The sequence below is a fragment of the Doryrhamphus excisus genome, chromosome 7 (genome assembly GCF_030265055.1).
Source record: "Doryrhamphus excisus isolate RoL2022-K1 chromosome 7, RoL_Dexc_1.0, whole genome shotgun sequence".
Classification (NCBI taxonomy): Eukaryota; Metazoa; Chordata; class Actinopteri; order Syngnathiformes; family Syngnathidae; genus Doryrhamphus; species Doryrhamphus excisus.
Window position 1 is genome coordinate 15,323,643 of NC_080472.1, and position 13,357 is coordinate 15,336,999.

At 41.3% G+C, this 13,357-nt stretch overlaps 3 protein-coding genes across 8 annotated transcripts; 2 read left to right on the forward strand and 1 right to left on the reverse strand.

Annotated features, from left to right (window-relative positions):
* The first annotated feature begins 107 nt into the window (after nt 1–107).
* Nucleotides 108–4,018, forward strand: slc5a8 (solute carrier family 5 member 8). Its single transcript, XM_058077356.1, has 17 exons — nt 108–523; nt 578–697; nt 772–837; nt 911–962; nt 1,042–1,109; nt 1,171–1,209; nt 1,277–1,392; nt 1,808–1,948; nt 2,023–2,152; nt 2,212–2,300; nt 2,380–2,489; nt 2,549–2,616; nt 2,677–2,763; nt 2,824–3,041; nt 3,123–3,223; nt 3,297–3,370; nt 3,440–4,018. The coding sequence occupies exons 1-17, from the start codon at nt 296–298 to the stop codon at nt 3,563–3,565; spliced, it is 1,833 nt and encodes a 610-aa protein (XP_057933339.1). The 5' UTR covers nt 108–295; the 3' UTR covers nt 3,566–4,018.
* Nucleotides 3,669–4,739, reverse strand: lyrm5a (LYR motif containing 5a). Its single transcript, XM_058077359.1, has 4 exons — nt 4,598–4,739; nt 4,331–4,396; nt 4,035–4,243; nt 3,669–3,962 (listed from the first exon to the last, which is right to left on the reverse strand). The coding sequence occupies exons 2-4, from the start codon at nt 4,373–4,375 to the stop codon at nt 3,935–3,937; spliced, it is 282 nt and encodes a 93-aa protein (XP_057933342.1). The 5' UTR covers nt 4,376–4,396; nt 4,598–4,739; the 3' UTR covers nt 3,669–3,934.
* Nucleotides 4,153–13,353, forward strand: dnai7 (dynein axonemal intermediate chain 7). Of its 6 annotated transcripts, none has more exons than XM_058077354.1 (17): nt 4,153–5,403; nt 5,541–5,555; nt 5,723–5,795; nt 5,861–5,949; nt 6,025–6,129; nt 7,409–7,546; nt 7,612–7,746; nt 9,439–9,542; nt 9,615–9,773; nt 9,847–9,997; nt 10,063–10,150; nt 10,214–10,377; nt 10,435–10,594; nt 11,043–11,257; nt 11,324–11,482; nt 12,759–12,872; nt 13,066–13,353. In XM_058077354.1, exons 1-17 carry the CDS (start codon nt 5,401–5,403, stop codon nt 13,339–13,341), a joined length of 2,148 nt encoding a protein of 715 aa, XP_057933337.1. In that variant the 5' UTR covers nt 4,153–5,400; the 3' UTR covers nt 13,342–13,353. The 6 variants fall into 6 exon arrangements, with proteins under 6 accessions (XP_057933337.1, XP_057933333.1, XP_057933334.1 ...); XM_058077350.1 differs by having other exon boundaries at nt 4,153–5,222; nt 5,374–5,403; nt 10,063–10,377; XM_058077351.1 differs by having other exon boundaries at nt 4,153–5,136; nt 5,374–5,403; nt 10,063–10,377.
* The last annotated feature ends 4 nt before the right edge of the window (nt 13,354–13,357 follow it).

Consider the following 13,357-nt stretch of genomic DNA (forward strand, 5'->3'; position numbering starts at 1 on the left):
CTTTGAAGGAGGGGAAGTACAACATTTGAAGGACATGCAGGCCTAATCAAGAAACAAACATTTTCAGCACATTTGATTCATACTTGAACCACAGTTCAGTGATCTGTGTGGACTGATGATAGCTTGACCATTCATCATGTACCTGCCTGGAATGTCCACCTCCCCCTTCCTTTATCACAACACATAAAAGGTTTCAGTCCTGTTTTTGCACAGTGTTCCAGGACAAAACACATGGGGCAGTTTGCTTAAACGTCTGACTAACTTTTCCTTTTGTTGATTTGACCTTTCTGTGAGAATGACCCCTGTGGTTGTTGGCTCTTTTGCAGCTGCAGACTATGTGGTGTTTGCTTGCATGCTGGCTGTGTCCGCTGCCATCGGAGTCTATTACGCGTGGACAGACAGGGGCACGAGGAGCTCAGAAGATTTCTTGACAGGAGGACGGAGGCTCACCGCTCTTCCTGTCTCCCTGTCACTGACCGCCAGCTTCATGTCAGCCATCACAGTGCTCTCCAATCCGGCAGAGGTATGAAACATACTAAAACTATTATTACAATACATAATTCACATTTTCCTATAGGTGTACCGCTATGGAGGCAGTATTGCACTTTACTGTCTCTCATATGTCATAACTATGGTGGTGACATCTGAGGTGTTCCTTCCAGTCTTCTACAGGTTGGCCGTCACCAGCACTTATGAAGTAAGCATTTTCAATGATGTTGTGATATAGTTTAAAATGTAGAAGCTCACGTAGTTGTGTATGCTTCTGTCAAGTATTTGGAACTACGTTTTAACAGAGCGACCCGCCTACTTGGAACATTTCTCTTCATTGTGCAGACTGTAAGAAACCATACAAACACATAAAGTAAATGTATGTACATGAAATACATATGATTCTTTGTCATTGTTGTAGATTCTGTACACTGGAATAGTCATCTACACACCAGCCCTTGCTTTAAACCAAGGTAAGGTGTCGTCACCCCTACTTGAAGGTTCTTGAATGCTTTGCTCAGTGAAGCATCCACTCTCTGCCTCCCATTACAGTGACTGGTATGGACCTTTGGAGTGCGGTGATTTCCACTGGTGTTGTCTGCACCTTTTACTGTACAATGGTAGGGAAAATGTCAGCTTCTTCAAAATGACAGCAGATAAACCGTACCTTACTTGTTACAGGGTGGTCTAAAAGCAGTTGTTTGGACAGATGTGTTCCAGGTGTGTAACTACTCATACAACATAATAATATTTGTGGGCTGAAATCCAAATGAAGTGTACCCCTCAGGTTGGCGTCATGCTTGCAGGCTTCCTGTCAGTCATCATCAGGTCTGTCATCCTCCAAGGTGGAGTTGGCCCCATCCTTTCAGACTCTCAACATGGAGGGAGGCTCAACATTTGGGAGTGAGTGCATTAACACAATATCATGCAGTAAAGGCATGAAGATCCTTTCAGTCATTGTCATGAGAAAGAGCTATTTTGCCCTAAAAATAAAAAACACATTATTTTAAATAATTATATTTCTTATAAAACTGAGCAAATGCTGAATTTTTAATACAGTTATAGTTTTATAGCTCAACCTAAAGGCCTCAACAGAATAGCCTTGTCGTTACCAATTATGGCCACTAGATGCCACTAAACAACCTGACAGCCTGATTTTGTCATTACATTTTAAAATGTTGTTTATTTTTCTCTACTTTAATCAATACAATGTAAATGAAAACCAAGTTAATGCTAACCTAATATACTTGTAAGTATAACATCCAAGATCCAGATGACTACCTGTTATGTCTGTTATGTGATGTGTATGTTTCAACAGCTTTGACCCAAACCCACTAAGACGACACACTTTCTGGACGGTAACCTTTGGCGGTACATTTGTCTGGGTCAGCATCTACGGTATAAACCAGGCTCAGGTTCAGCGGTACATCTCCTGCAAGAGCATCGCTCATGCCAGACTGTCAGTTTCATTTTTACTGAGCTGACTGGCCATATTTGGAGGTTATTTAATGGTTTATGTCTCCTACTTAACAGATCTTTGTTCATCAACCTGATAGGCATGTGGTGCATCTTGCTGTCGTCAGTATTGGCAGGAATGTGCCTCTATTCAGTGTACAAGAACTGCGACCCATGGACGTCCGGGATGGTGTCTGCCCCAGATCAGGTTCAGTCAAGTTGGAAATGTGTAAAATCTGTTCATACCTAATATCAGTCTCTTTCTAGTTGATGCCATATTTGGTGATGGACATCTTGGGAGACTATCCGGGCCTTCCTGGATTGTTTGTTGCAGCAGCTTACAGCGGATCACTAAGGTCCATCACTTTGTGTGAAAAACAAATATTTAAGTAGCATGAATGGTTTTATAACCTGTAAACATTATGTCCAATGCAGCACAGTGTCTTCTAGCATCAACGCATTAGCTGCAGTGACTGTCGAGGACCTGATTATACCACACGTGCAGATGTCTGAGAGGCACCTGTCCTGGACCTCCAAAGTCCTGAGTACGTTTTGAATGTATGCATGTGCAAAATGATTATGCTTCTGACAATGTTTTTTGCAGGCTTTTTATATGGTGCTGTATGCATTGGAATGGCAGGGGTGGCTTCTCTCATGGGTGGAATATTGCAGGTAGTGCTTTACAGTATAATGTGTTCTACTTCAATATTGAGTGACTGTCTCCATCTACAGGCCACCATCAGCATATTTGGCATCATTGGAGGTCCTTTACTTGGACTCTTCTCTTTGGGCATCCTCTGTCCGTTTGCAAACTCCAAAGTGAGTAACAACTTATTGAAGTTTTTCCCCCTATTTTATAGCATTCAAATGTCTTTTTAGGGAGCTTTGTCTGGTCTGGTGGCAGGCCTTGTTGTGTCTCTGTGGGTGGGCATCGGTGCCCAGATATACCCTCCATCTTCTGAGATGAGCCGACCACTGTCACTCACCACTGAGGGCTGTAACATCAGCACTCCGGAGAGCTTCAACTGGACCTCTACTGCTCTGCCGACAAACACCAGCCCCATCGCGGCCTCTCCAGTGCAGCTCAGTGATGACAAGTTAATAAATCCCACCACAGAACAGCCTTGAATAAAAGTCAGTTTTAACGGCAAATTGTATTTTCTTCCCCTTTTTGCAAGGAATCTGCTGGATAGCTGGTACTCTCTGTCCTACCTTTACTTCAGCACCATTGGAACCATAACAACCATCATTTTAGGCCTGCTTGTCAGCCTTTTCACTGGTACGGCTACTTGTTTTTTTATTGATATTTTCATCTTAAAAAATAACATCAAGTTAATGCTATTTCATCCCAGGAGGTTGGAAGCACAAAGTGGAACCAAGGCTGATCTTCATGAAGAGAGACACTGCTCTCTTCTTTATACTGAAGGTATTCAAGACAGAATCTTTCTATAACGCCCTGGTCATAATTTCTCACGATACGCTTTTTCCGCTTAAGCATGTGGCAAGAAGTGGCAATCTTGACCTGATACAAGACAAAGAGAAGAACCATGGCACCATAAATCCCACATTCTGCGACGCTGAGCTGGACTTAACGAAATGCAACATGCCTGCATCTCTTTGATGTTTTATGTTTTGTGGCATTGTTGCTATCCTCTGTGATTGTGAAGGGTGACCCATTGCACAACCACATTACAGATATTGAGGACATAGTTACAGTTGCTGGATTAATCAGCTGATTATCACCATAACATCCACTGTTTACAACTATTTTATCAACATTTCTGTAGTTTTTTATTTTCTTGTACAATTATACATACTAGAACATACTTACAAATGTACAGACTAAACTTACATACATTAACATTGATTTGTCACACACCCTGTTCACACAAAAGGGGTGGAAATAATTCCCTTGTACATTATATAACATTACCTCTGTGGCAAATCAAGATTCTCATGGAGAATCTATGGTTGGATGGCTGTTTTGTTCTTACTCCAAATTACAATGTGCAATTACACTGTTGAAAAAAACACTGTTGAATGAACGTGAAATATGAATAATTATTGTAAATGTGTTGTGTGTGAATTACTTCTCCGGTTCGTAGTACCTCTTCTTCATGGCTCTGTATTTCTTGAGGAAGTAGAGAGCCTCCAGTTCCTTGATAACAAACTCCCCGCGCCCCACAAGTTTTCTGATCTGTTCCGGGTCCGTCACATCTTTATTCTTCATGAAGGCTGATTTTAGGCGCTGTCGGAAAAAGGCTGATCCTTCAGGGTAGTCCCGACCGAGATACAGCAACTTTTGACACATAAAATGCAACGTAAACACCACTTCCGGTAATAAACAGGAAGTAAACACAGAATGACGCTAATAGTTAGCACTTACGTTTTTGTATAGCCTAATAACTTCACTTTTTAGTGGGTTGGCCATGTGAGAGAAGTTGTGATAACCCTGAAACGAAAAGAAAGCGTAAGCGAGAGGACATTGATGTATAAGCACTTCTAGTAAAGAGAAGAATGCGTGTGGGCAAGACAAAAGCGCACAGAGGTTTAGCCGTAGCTAAACAGTAGCGTCATTAAAAAGCGGTTTTACAACACGTGCATCTAAACTGGTCAAAGAAAGTGTTGCAAACAATGTTGAAAATAAACATACCGACGTCAACGTGTCGGTCTTATAAGTGGATATATATTGAAATTATATAACAATCAAGGTGAGATATCAACTTCACATATGCCCTTAGTGGTAGTGTCTGTCCAAGCAGCTTGCCGTACATCCTTTCTTGTGTCGTAAACGAACAAACGCTGACGTAAACTTCTTCTTGCGTTTGTGGTTACAACCACGGTAAACATGGGATGGCTTATTTATTTTAAAACAAAACGTGAAGTTAACAGGAGGTGATATTAAAATGCAGATTATACTGAAAATCAGAATATTTGAAATTTTGTTTTGTCGCAATGTTTAATCACACGGTGCCTTTTAAACACCCAAACTCAAATTAAAATAATATTATTAAGGTATCTTATATGTCTTTTTGTTTATTTGTTTATGTTATTAATTAAATATGAGAGTCCAAATATGAAGCACATTTTGGTATATATTTTACTGTGTTGTTATACTTAGCATTACGGTAACCATTTCCGCGTGGTGGTAACCATGGAGATCAGCCACTGTATGCCGGAGTGTCGAGTTTGGTAGGCAGTATTTCTTATTATCAGGACGCTAACGAAGACGAATAACTCATTTTTGTTTGAATTTAAGCACATTGTGACTAAAGAAGGTAAATAATTAAAAGGTGGGCGGGGTTTGAATGAGAAGCAAAAACAGACTTAACTAGCAAAGCATGGCTAACTAGCAAAAACTAAGTAATCCGTCTTTTAAAAACATGTCTCATGTTTGACTATTCTACATTGTGCACCCAATGCATATAGTTCATAGAGAAGTTTTCCCAGCTCATCATGGTGAGTTTAATTATTCATGCATGTTTGCTGTTTAAATTAGGACAACTCATATTCTAATACTGTCTTTTTCTATCTGGGATTGCATGTTTTTGATTCCCTCTATAAATCTTCTGTTATCTTCTGTGACTGAATGAAAGGGTCCAAAGAAAAAGGTATGAGCAAATTGACAACTTTCTATTTTCATTGTTAGTGTTGTGTCTATTTTCATTTATCTTCATTTCTTCATGTTCTGCAGTATGAGGAAAAAGGCAGTGAACGCATCCTCTCAGTGTTATTCTCTTTAGGGATACACACTAAACCTATTATTTTTATTTTTAAGAAACCCAAGTTGACCAAAGCGGAAAAGGCGAAGTTGAAACAACTGGAGGAGGAGAGAAGGCTCCGAGAGGAAGGTAATAGAATCGCAGCAATAGTATCAAATGAAAATGTCATCCTCATTCTCACTTCTGCTTCACAGAGGAGGCCCGTATTCAAGCAGAGAGGGAAGAACAGGAACGATTAGAAAGACAAAGAAAGCAGGAGATCTTAGATAGGCTTGAGGCCATGGTACCCAAATTATGTCAATATATGCCATCCTAAATCATTTCAATATTTGATAATTGTGTGTTGTTTTGCTGGCAGGACTTAGAACGCAGAGCTGGTGAGCTGGAAGAACTTCGCTCCGTACTGGAAAAGAACCACACAGCTGTGATTCAACATAAAAATGACGTTGCAGCCAAGTCGAAGGTGTGTGTTTCAGATCATCAAACACATTTAGGCAATAGCAACACAACTGAACACACAATGTTATAATTGGTGGAAGGAAAAAGTGATTTCCACCTCAACCTAATACCTGGTTGGGCCACCTTTATCAGCAACAACTGCAATCAAGAGTTTCAGTTTGAATCTCTGACCTACTCATTTTTGCAGAATTGTTGTAATTCAGTCACATTGGGGGGGTTTTCCAGCATGAAGCGCCTTTTTAAGGTCATGCCTCAGCATCTTGATTCAGGTCAGGACTTTGACTAGGCCACTCCAAAGTCTTCCTGTTGTATTTCTTCAAGCATTCAGAGGTGGACTTGCTGGTGTGTTTTGGATCATTGAACCCAAGTTCAGCTTGAGTTTACCAACAGATGGCCGGACAGTCTCCTTCAGGAGAATTCTTGCTTCCATTTATCACAGCAAGTCGTCCAGGTCCTGAAGAACGACAACATCACACTACCACCACCATATTTTATTGTTGGTGTGATGGTCTTTTTCTGAAATGTGGCTTAATTTTACACCAGGTGTAAAATTGGTATACAGGTGTACTTTTGTCTCGTCAGACCACCAAGTGTTTGCGTGAAGATCTTGGGGATCATCAAGATGTTTTCTGGTAAAATTGAGACAAGCCTCAATGTTCTTTTGAATTGCTGCTTGTCCTGCTGCAGAACCCAAGTTGGTTTCAGCTTGAAGTCACAAACAGATGGCCGGACATTCTTCTTCAGGATTGTTTGGTAGAATTCATGGAATTTTTCAGGTCCTGAAGCAGCAAAACAGCCCCAGACCATCACACTACCACCACCATATTCTACTGTTGGTATGAGATTATTTTTCTGGAATATAATAGGACACAAATCTTCCAAAAAGTTCTACTTTTGTCTTGTCAGATCACAGAATATTTTCCCAAAGTTCTTAGGGATCATCAAGATGTTTTCTGGCACAATTGAGACGAGACTTAAGGTTCTTTTAGTTCAGCAGTCGTTTTCGCCTTGGAACTCCAAGGCAGGTCGTTTTTGCCCAGCGTCTTTCTTATGGTGGAGTCATGAATACTGACCTTAAATGAGGCAAGTGAGCCTGCAGTTTTTGGATGCTGTTGTGGGGTCTTTTGTGACCTCTTAGATGGGTTGTTGCTGGACTCTTTTGTGTTCAGCTGTGTTGTTGTTGACTAATACTTACATTTATTTGATGATATGAAACATTTAAATGTGACAAACATGCAAAACCCCCACGTGGATTCCAGTGTGTGTCTTTTGTGTCTCTCCAGTGGGAGAAATACATGCAATGTAGCAACATACCAGACCCGGCAGTGCAGCAGGATATCAACACTTTTATCAGCTTGTGGAGAGACGACCCAAACTGCAACATCCCCTCTGTGCTGCAACAATGTAATGTCGCCCTACAGGTCTGTCCATCTGCACCTCAATGTTTATTTAGGAGGTTAGCCTTACTGACTCCTATCCCTGCCAGTTGATCGAGGAGCTGGAGGAGCTGCTCAAAAATGCTGTAAGCCTCAAAGAATTTCTGATGTACCAGGAGTCACTCCTACATCTGCAGGAAATGGTCTACAGCAAAATTGTCGACATGACCGCAGAGATCCTGAAGGTGCACTCATACAGTATACTGTACTGATGCAGTCAACGTCTTTAGTTGAATGCAGGGGTGTCAAACTCATTTCGCATCGTGGGCCACATACGGCCTAGGGAGATGTCAAGTGGGCCGGACCATTAAAATTATACCATACTCTGCTATAAATAACCAAAATATCATGTCTTTCCTTTGTTTTGGTGTAAAGAAGCACAAGAACATTAGGAAAATATTGAAATTTAATGAACTATCCTTTTACAAAACATTTCATGAAACACCTCATATTTCCTTAGACAAATGTGCAATTTACTTTTATCATTCACAAATAATGCATTGCAACTGATCCCACTGATTGTACAAAGGCACAAAACTTTAATTGGTACTGAAAAATATAGTAATGCACTTTAAGATTAAATGAGACTTTTAAAGAAAGGGATTTTTAAACCACTTACACATACGCATATAAAATCTAAATGTAATCCCTGCGTACAACTTACAAACTAAGGAGAGTGATTTTAAATGTGTAATGAAGAAAGTGTTCGCCTGTCCTGTAAATCTGTAAACTTCATACATGAAACATACATACACATACAATATATACTGAAAATTTATGGAGTTATATGAACAGTAGAATTCCATCACACAACTTTTGTTTTTTTTGTTTTTTGTTTTGAAGCTGCTGACTAACATTAAAGTGCACATTTTTAAAATCACCACAGTAAGGATTCATCTTCACAGAGCTGTATTCTTTCAATGCAAACAGTAAGCCGTCATATTTTTCGCTGTGATGAGTCTCGTAGTGGCGTCGAATATTATATTCCTTCAATACCGAAACTTGTTGCAAACACACCAAGCACAAAGGTTTTCCGTGCATGTCTGTAAATAAATAGGACGTGGTCCATTTTTCTTTGAAAATTCTACACTCCTTATCTACTTTTCTCCGTTTGGATAACGACATTTTGGCTAATGAGGGTGTAGCGGAGAGGTAGAGACCAAGGTATTAACAACGTCGTAACAAGCAGCAGATGGCGCATTGATACCGTCTGCTGTTTTCAGTCTGTCTCAGTGATGCGGCTTGTCTTCTACTCTGATGGAAAGAGTGCGCCCCTTAGCGGATAATCCATGAATTGCAGCGAATTAAAAATATTAATTCCATGTCTTTTATGCATTTTTTCCACTTTCAAATTATCCTGCGGGCCTGATCGAACCTCCTTGGGGGCCGGTTCCGGCCCGCGGGCCGTATGTTTGACACCCCTGGTTTAATGCATCTTTAGTTGAATGCATCATATCACCTCGTACTTCGGTACAAGGTACATTATTTAAAAAAAAAAAAAACACCTAAACTTTATTATGGAAAGCAGGAAGTGAACAAATGAAACAGTTACTGATTGTAAAAGTAAACTGTATTATGAAAACAGGAAGTGAACAAATGTAACAGTTACTGATTGTAAAAGTACCAGATGGAGGGGTAGGATTTAATAAGCTTTGCTTCTTCCTACTCCTTTTGGACATGTGGAACTGGGAACTGATTATGGGATGCATTCAATTGTAATCTGATGCATGTTCAAATGAAATTAAACCATTACCATTATCATTTAGGTAGACAGAATGTAATTATCCATATATATGTTTATTTAATAAATCATACATACCATTAATAATAAAACTGAATGTCTGATGTGTTATGTGCGTCTCCTCTGTCATCCAAAGGGGGCCAGTGCCAACATCGATACAGAAACGGGCAACATGCAAGCTGTGATAAAAGATGGCAACCTGACAATGTGTCTCTGGGCTAACCTCATGAGGAATCACAGGTAATACAATATCTTTTCATAATAATCCATAGGTGCTAATTGCTTTTTGGGGGTTCTCTCGTGGTCTTTCAGGTTTAAATGTTTGAACTTTGAGGAGGTTGGTATGGGATTTGAGCTGACCAAGCAGCTGGCGGCTAGCAACATCACCGTGCGGATCCTTCACACACGCTACGATCACTTGTCCACCCTGTCCAGGATGACGCACATGAAGATGACCCTACCCTCCTTTAAGTCTGTCCAGTCTCTATTTAGCACACTGAGAGGTGTTTATGATATTTAATACAGACTTCATTGTGGTATGCAGGTCTCCTACCACAGTCCAGGAGGTTCCACCCGAGCAGGAGGAGGCCAAGGAGGACAAGGAGGAGGTGCCGGAGGAGGATGCGGATGCTCAACAGCAGCAGGAAACTTTGGAGGATGAGGAGACACCGGCCCAGGAGTCTGAAACAGCTAAGGTAAGAAAACAAAGATTCCTTCCTGAGCTTTCCTGGTCCATCGTCTGTATGTGCCTCCACTGCAGAATTCCGAAAGCTACATGTCAAGAAGCAGCAACCCACATCCAGACGATGGAGACAGTATGATCCAAACACAAATAGAGAAACTTGCAGGTAAGATTGACACATTTCTCATCCAAAAACCGTCACTTCTCCTCACCATCTTCTACTTTCCAGCTGACCCTATTCCTTCTCCCCTGGATGAAAGCACCGAGGACGCCAATGGAGATCGTCATGTGGTGGACTTAATCCAGTACACACCTCTGGGTGGAGTTTTCTACTATGAATTGTTCCAACTGCCACCGCAGGCTCATGTGGTCAAGGGCTGGGAGATCCAAATGGTGAATTCATACACATTTGTTTCATGTAGCAATACCACATCACATGTGTTTTATTAGCATTCAGACACGGGCCTGGAAACGTTTGAATACACGATTGAAAAGCCCAGTCCTACAGAAGAAGAAGATGCTACCTCACCTCTTGTCGGACTGTCTGTGACGCTCCCGGATACTGTTATCTTCTTGGAAACCCCTCAAGTGGGGCGCTGGGCTGCAGCAGGTAGCGAATGACACGTTTTCAAATCATTTGGTCCAATTAACCCTGAAGAGAGCCTTTAAGGTTGTCTCTTATGACACAAAATCGCCCCCAAAACCGGTTTTAAAATATTATATATTCATATTTTTTTCCAGTAGCCAACACCAGCAGTGACACACACACATATCACTTCAGACCCTTGCAAAAAACAGTCAAACAGTCATGTGACATTCTGCTGCATGCTTTGAATGGGAAAACACATCACCATCTGGTGGACAAATATAAAAATAATAATAATAATGAGAAGCTATCTTAATCTAAAAGATAGCATTAGTTGATGGCATTTTCAGTGTTTTTTTGTTATTAGGAACAAATGTGTTGGTTTTTGTGTAGCTTTGTCATTTTGGGCAAAGTTTTAAAGTAAAATCGTCTGCCACAAAAGTCCAAATAATACTGAGCCTTTCTTCCTCAGAGAAGCAATGGAGGACAGACGGTATCAGCGACTTCTCTTACAATGAGGAGGAGGCAAAGATCTCCTTCAAGATGGAGTCCTTCTACCCTTTCGTGCTGATGCAGCAAACCTACGCTAACTTTCCCTTCCAGAGCTGGGAGCTGCGGCCGCTGGGTCAAGACACGGCTCTCTTCACCATCAACGGGGCACTCATGGACGTCAACATCACCATCAAGGTGGGAGGGGAGTGGAGAAGATAAAAAGGAAGGTCAGTCGTAGCTATTCATGTGTGTGATGTCCAGGGGAATCAATGCATGCTGCAGTCCGAGCGAGTGGTCGGCCTCGCCAGCCTCTTTGAGCAGTGGATGAGTGGACCTGACCTGCAGCAGGCCATGCTCAAGGCGGGGATTAACGTGTTTGTGAACGAGCACACCGACAAGTTTGTTAATACGTGCGATAAGGTTGGCATCTCCAACACTGCAGTGCTAAGGTTTATCCCCGAACAAAAACATCAACAGTCCACAATTTTATGGGAGATTTACGTGAAAACAGGGAGACAGAATAGGAAGGAAAAAAACATAAAAACATGACACAAAGTAAATAAATTGATTTGATCGAGTTAAATAAGTGACAAGATTCCCGAAATGTCTAAAGGGCTTTCCAACAAGACTATGGCTTGGGGGCCATTTAAGATAAGATAAGATATGCCTTTATTCGTCCCTCAGTGGGGAAATTTGTATTGCACAGCAGCAAGAGTACAGAGTCAGTTAAGCAGTACAAAATACACAATATAGAAAAATAAACAATATAAACAACCCAAGTATTAACAAAATCAACAGTTTTTCCCAGCGTTATATACAATACAGTATGTAGATAATATGAAACGAGATGACCAGTCTATACACTGAGATCTTGTTAGAGAGTTAATATGAGGCATTATGGAAATACTTCACATAGAACTTAGTATATTGGTATACTAGTATACTACAACTAGTATTTGCGGCCCCTGGCTTGTTTATTATTGGCCCATGGAATAAAATGAAACATTAAAAAACAGGAGGCTGCACGATGTAGAGTGGTTAGCGCATAGGCCACACAGCTAGGAGACCCGAGTTCGATTCCACCCTCAGGCATCTCTGTGTGGAGTTTCCATGTTCTCTCCGTGCATGCGTGGGTTTTCTCCGGGTACTCCGGTTTCCTCCCACATTCCAAAAACATGCTAGGTTAATTGGCGACTCCAAATTGTCCATAGGTATGAATGTGAGTGTGAATGGTTGTTTGTCTATATGTGCCCTGTGATTTGCTGGTGACCAGTCCAGGGTGTACCCTGCCTCTCGCCCAAAGACAGCTGGGATAGGCTCCCGCGAGCCTCATGAAAATGAATGCATGAATGACTACAGCAAAAATGCAAAAACCAAGTCTTTTAATCATTAGTAACACAAAGCTTTGGATATAAACTATGTAAATTTCCTTGTCTTATGGCTGTTAGCCTTTTTTATATAGTTTTCTTGACTCATTCATTTAATAAAAAAACAAACGTCTATAAATGGCCCCCGGGCCACACTTTGATCACCCCCGCCTTAATCAAATAGCAATTAATTGACTGCATCCTTTATTTAATGGATTTACTAAAGCTGACACTAATTCTGGACTTGTCTCTTTTGTAAAGGGATAAACTTGTAAAATGAGCAGAGGATGAACTATTTATTTCATGACTATATGAAATACGCCCTGCAGGATCCGCGTACAGAGCACATAGCCTATGAACAGATGTCCCTATTTGCCTCCGTCTGCGCCTTCTCGTGGAGCAAGTGGAATGCCCAATGTGGTGCCGAGCACGTCATCATGAAGGTGCTTTTAACACTTTCCTCTCATCTCCATTGTGGTGCGATAAGGGCTTTCATTAGATGTTATCAGTTACAAGAGGGGTTGATGTTTGTGCTGTAAACACAGTAAGCAACTTTGACATTTACACAGAGGCCACACAAAAACGAGGAAGGAAATTATATCACGTAACACTGAGGTCACCCGCTTTCAATCTCAGGGGTGTGAGTACCAGGGTCCGGACCGGGTCCCTGATGGCTTGTGGAGCCTCTACTTCCTGGGCACGCAGAGATTTCAGAAGCTGGAGATAACAGAGGCCAGCGAAGTGTTCTCCACCGACCACCATCCTGACAGCGAGTTTCACTCCACTTTCATCCACATGCTGAAAGACAACGTGAGCACTGAAGGGTTAAGTCGAAGCAGAGAGTCCAGCTTTCTCTTTGTGGACACCGTGCAGAGTATGCTTTGTGCCACCAGACCGCTCACGTTTTGTTAAAGCCAAATAAAGTACA

Bases quoted from the DNA above. Each gene is read 5' to 3' on its own strand.
- slc5a8 (XM_058077356.1), top strand. From the start codon at position 296: ATGACCCCTGTGGTTGTTGGCTCTTTTGCAGCTGCAGACTATGTGGTG. The intron at 2,490-2,548 runs GTACGTTTTGAA...TGTTTTTTGCAG, and splicing joins CTGGACCTCCAAAGTCCTGA to GCTTTTTATATGGTGCTGTA. The intron at 3,042-3,122 runs GTTAATAAATCC...CCTTTTTGCAAG, and splicing joins GTGCAGCTCAGTGATGACAA to GAATCTGCTGGATAGCTGGT.
- lyrm5a (XM_058077359.1), bottom strand. From the start codon at position 4,375: ATGGCCAACCCACTAAAAAGTGAAGTTATTAGGCTATACAAAAAC. The intron at 4,244-4,330 runs GTAAGTGCTAAC...ATGTGTCAAAAG, and splicing joins TTATTAGGCTATACAAAAAC to TTGCTGTATCTCGGTCGGGA. The intron at 3,963-4,034 runs GTAATTCACACA...TTTTTTCAACAG, and splicing joins AGGTACTACGAACCGGAGAA to TGTAATTGCACATTGTAATT.
- dnai7 (XM_058077350.1), top strand. The intron at 9,774-9,846 runs GTCTGTCCAGTC...TGTGGTATGCAG, and splicing joins ATGACCCTACCCTCCTTTAA to GTCTCCTACCACAGTCCAGG. The intron at 10,378-10,434 runs GTGAATTCATAC...GTGTTTTATTAG, and splicing joins AGGGCTGGGAGATCCAAATG to CATTCAGACACGGGCCTGGA.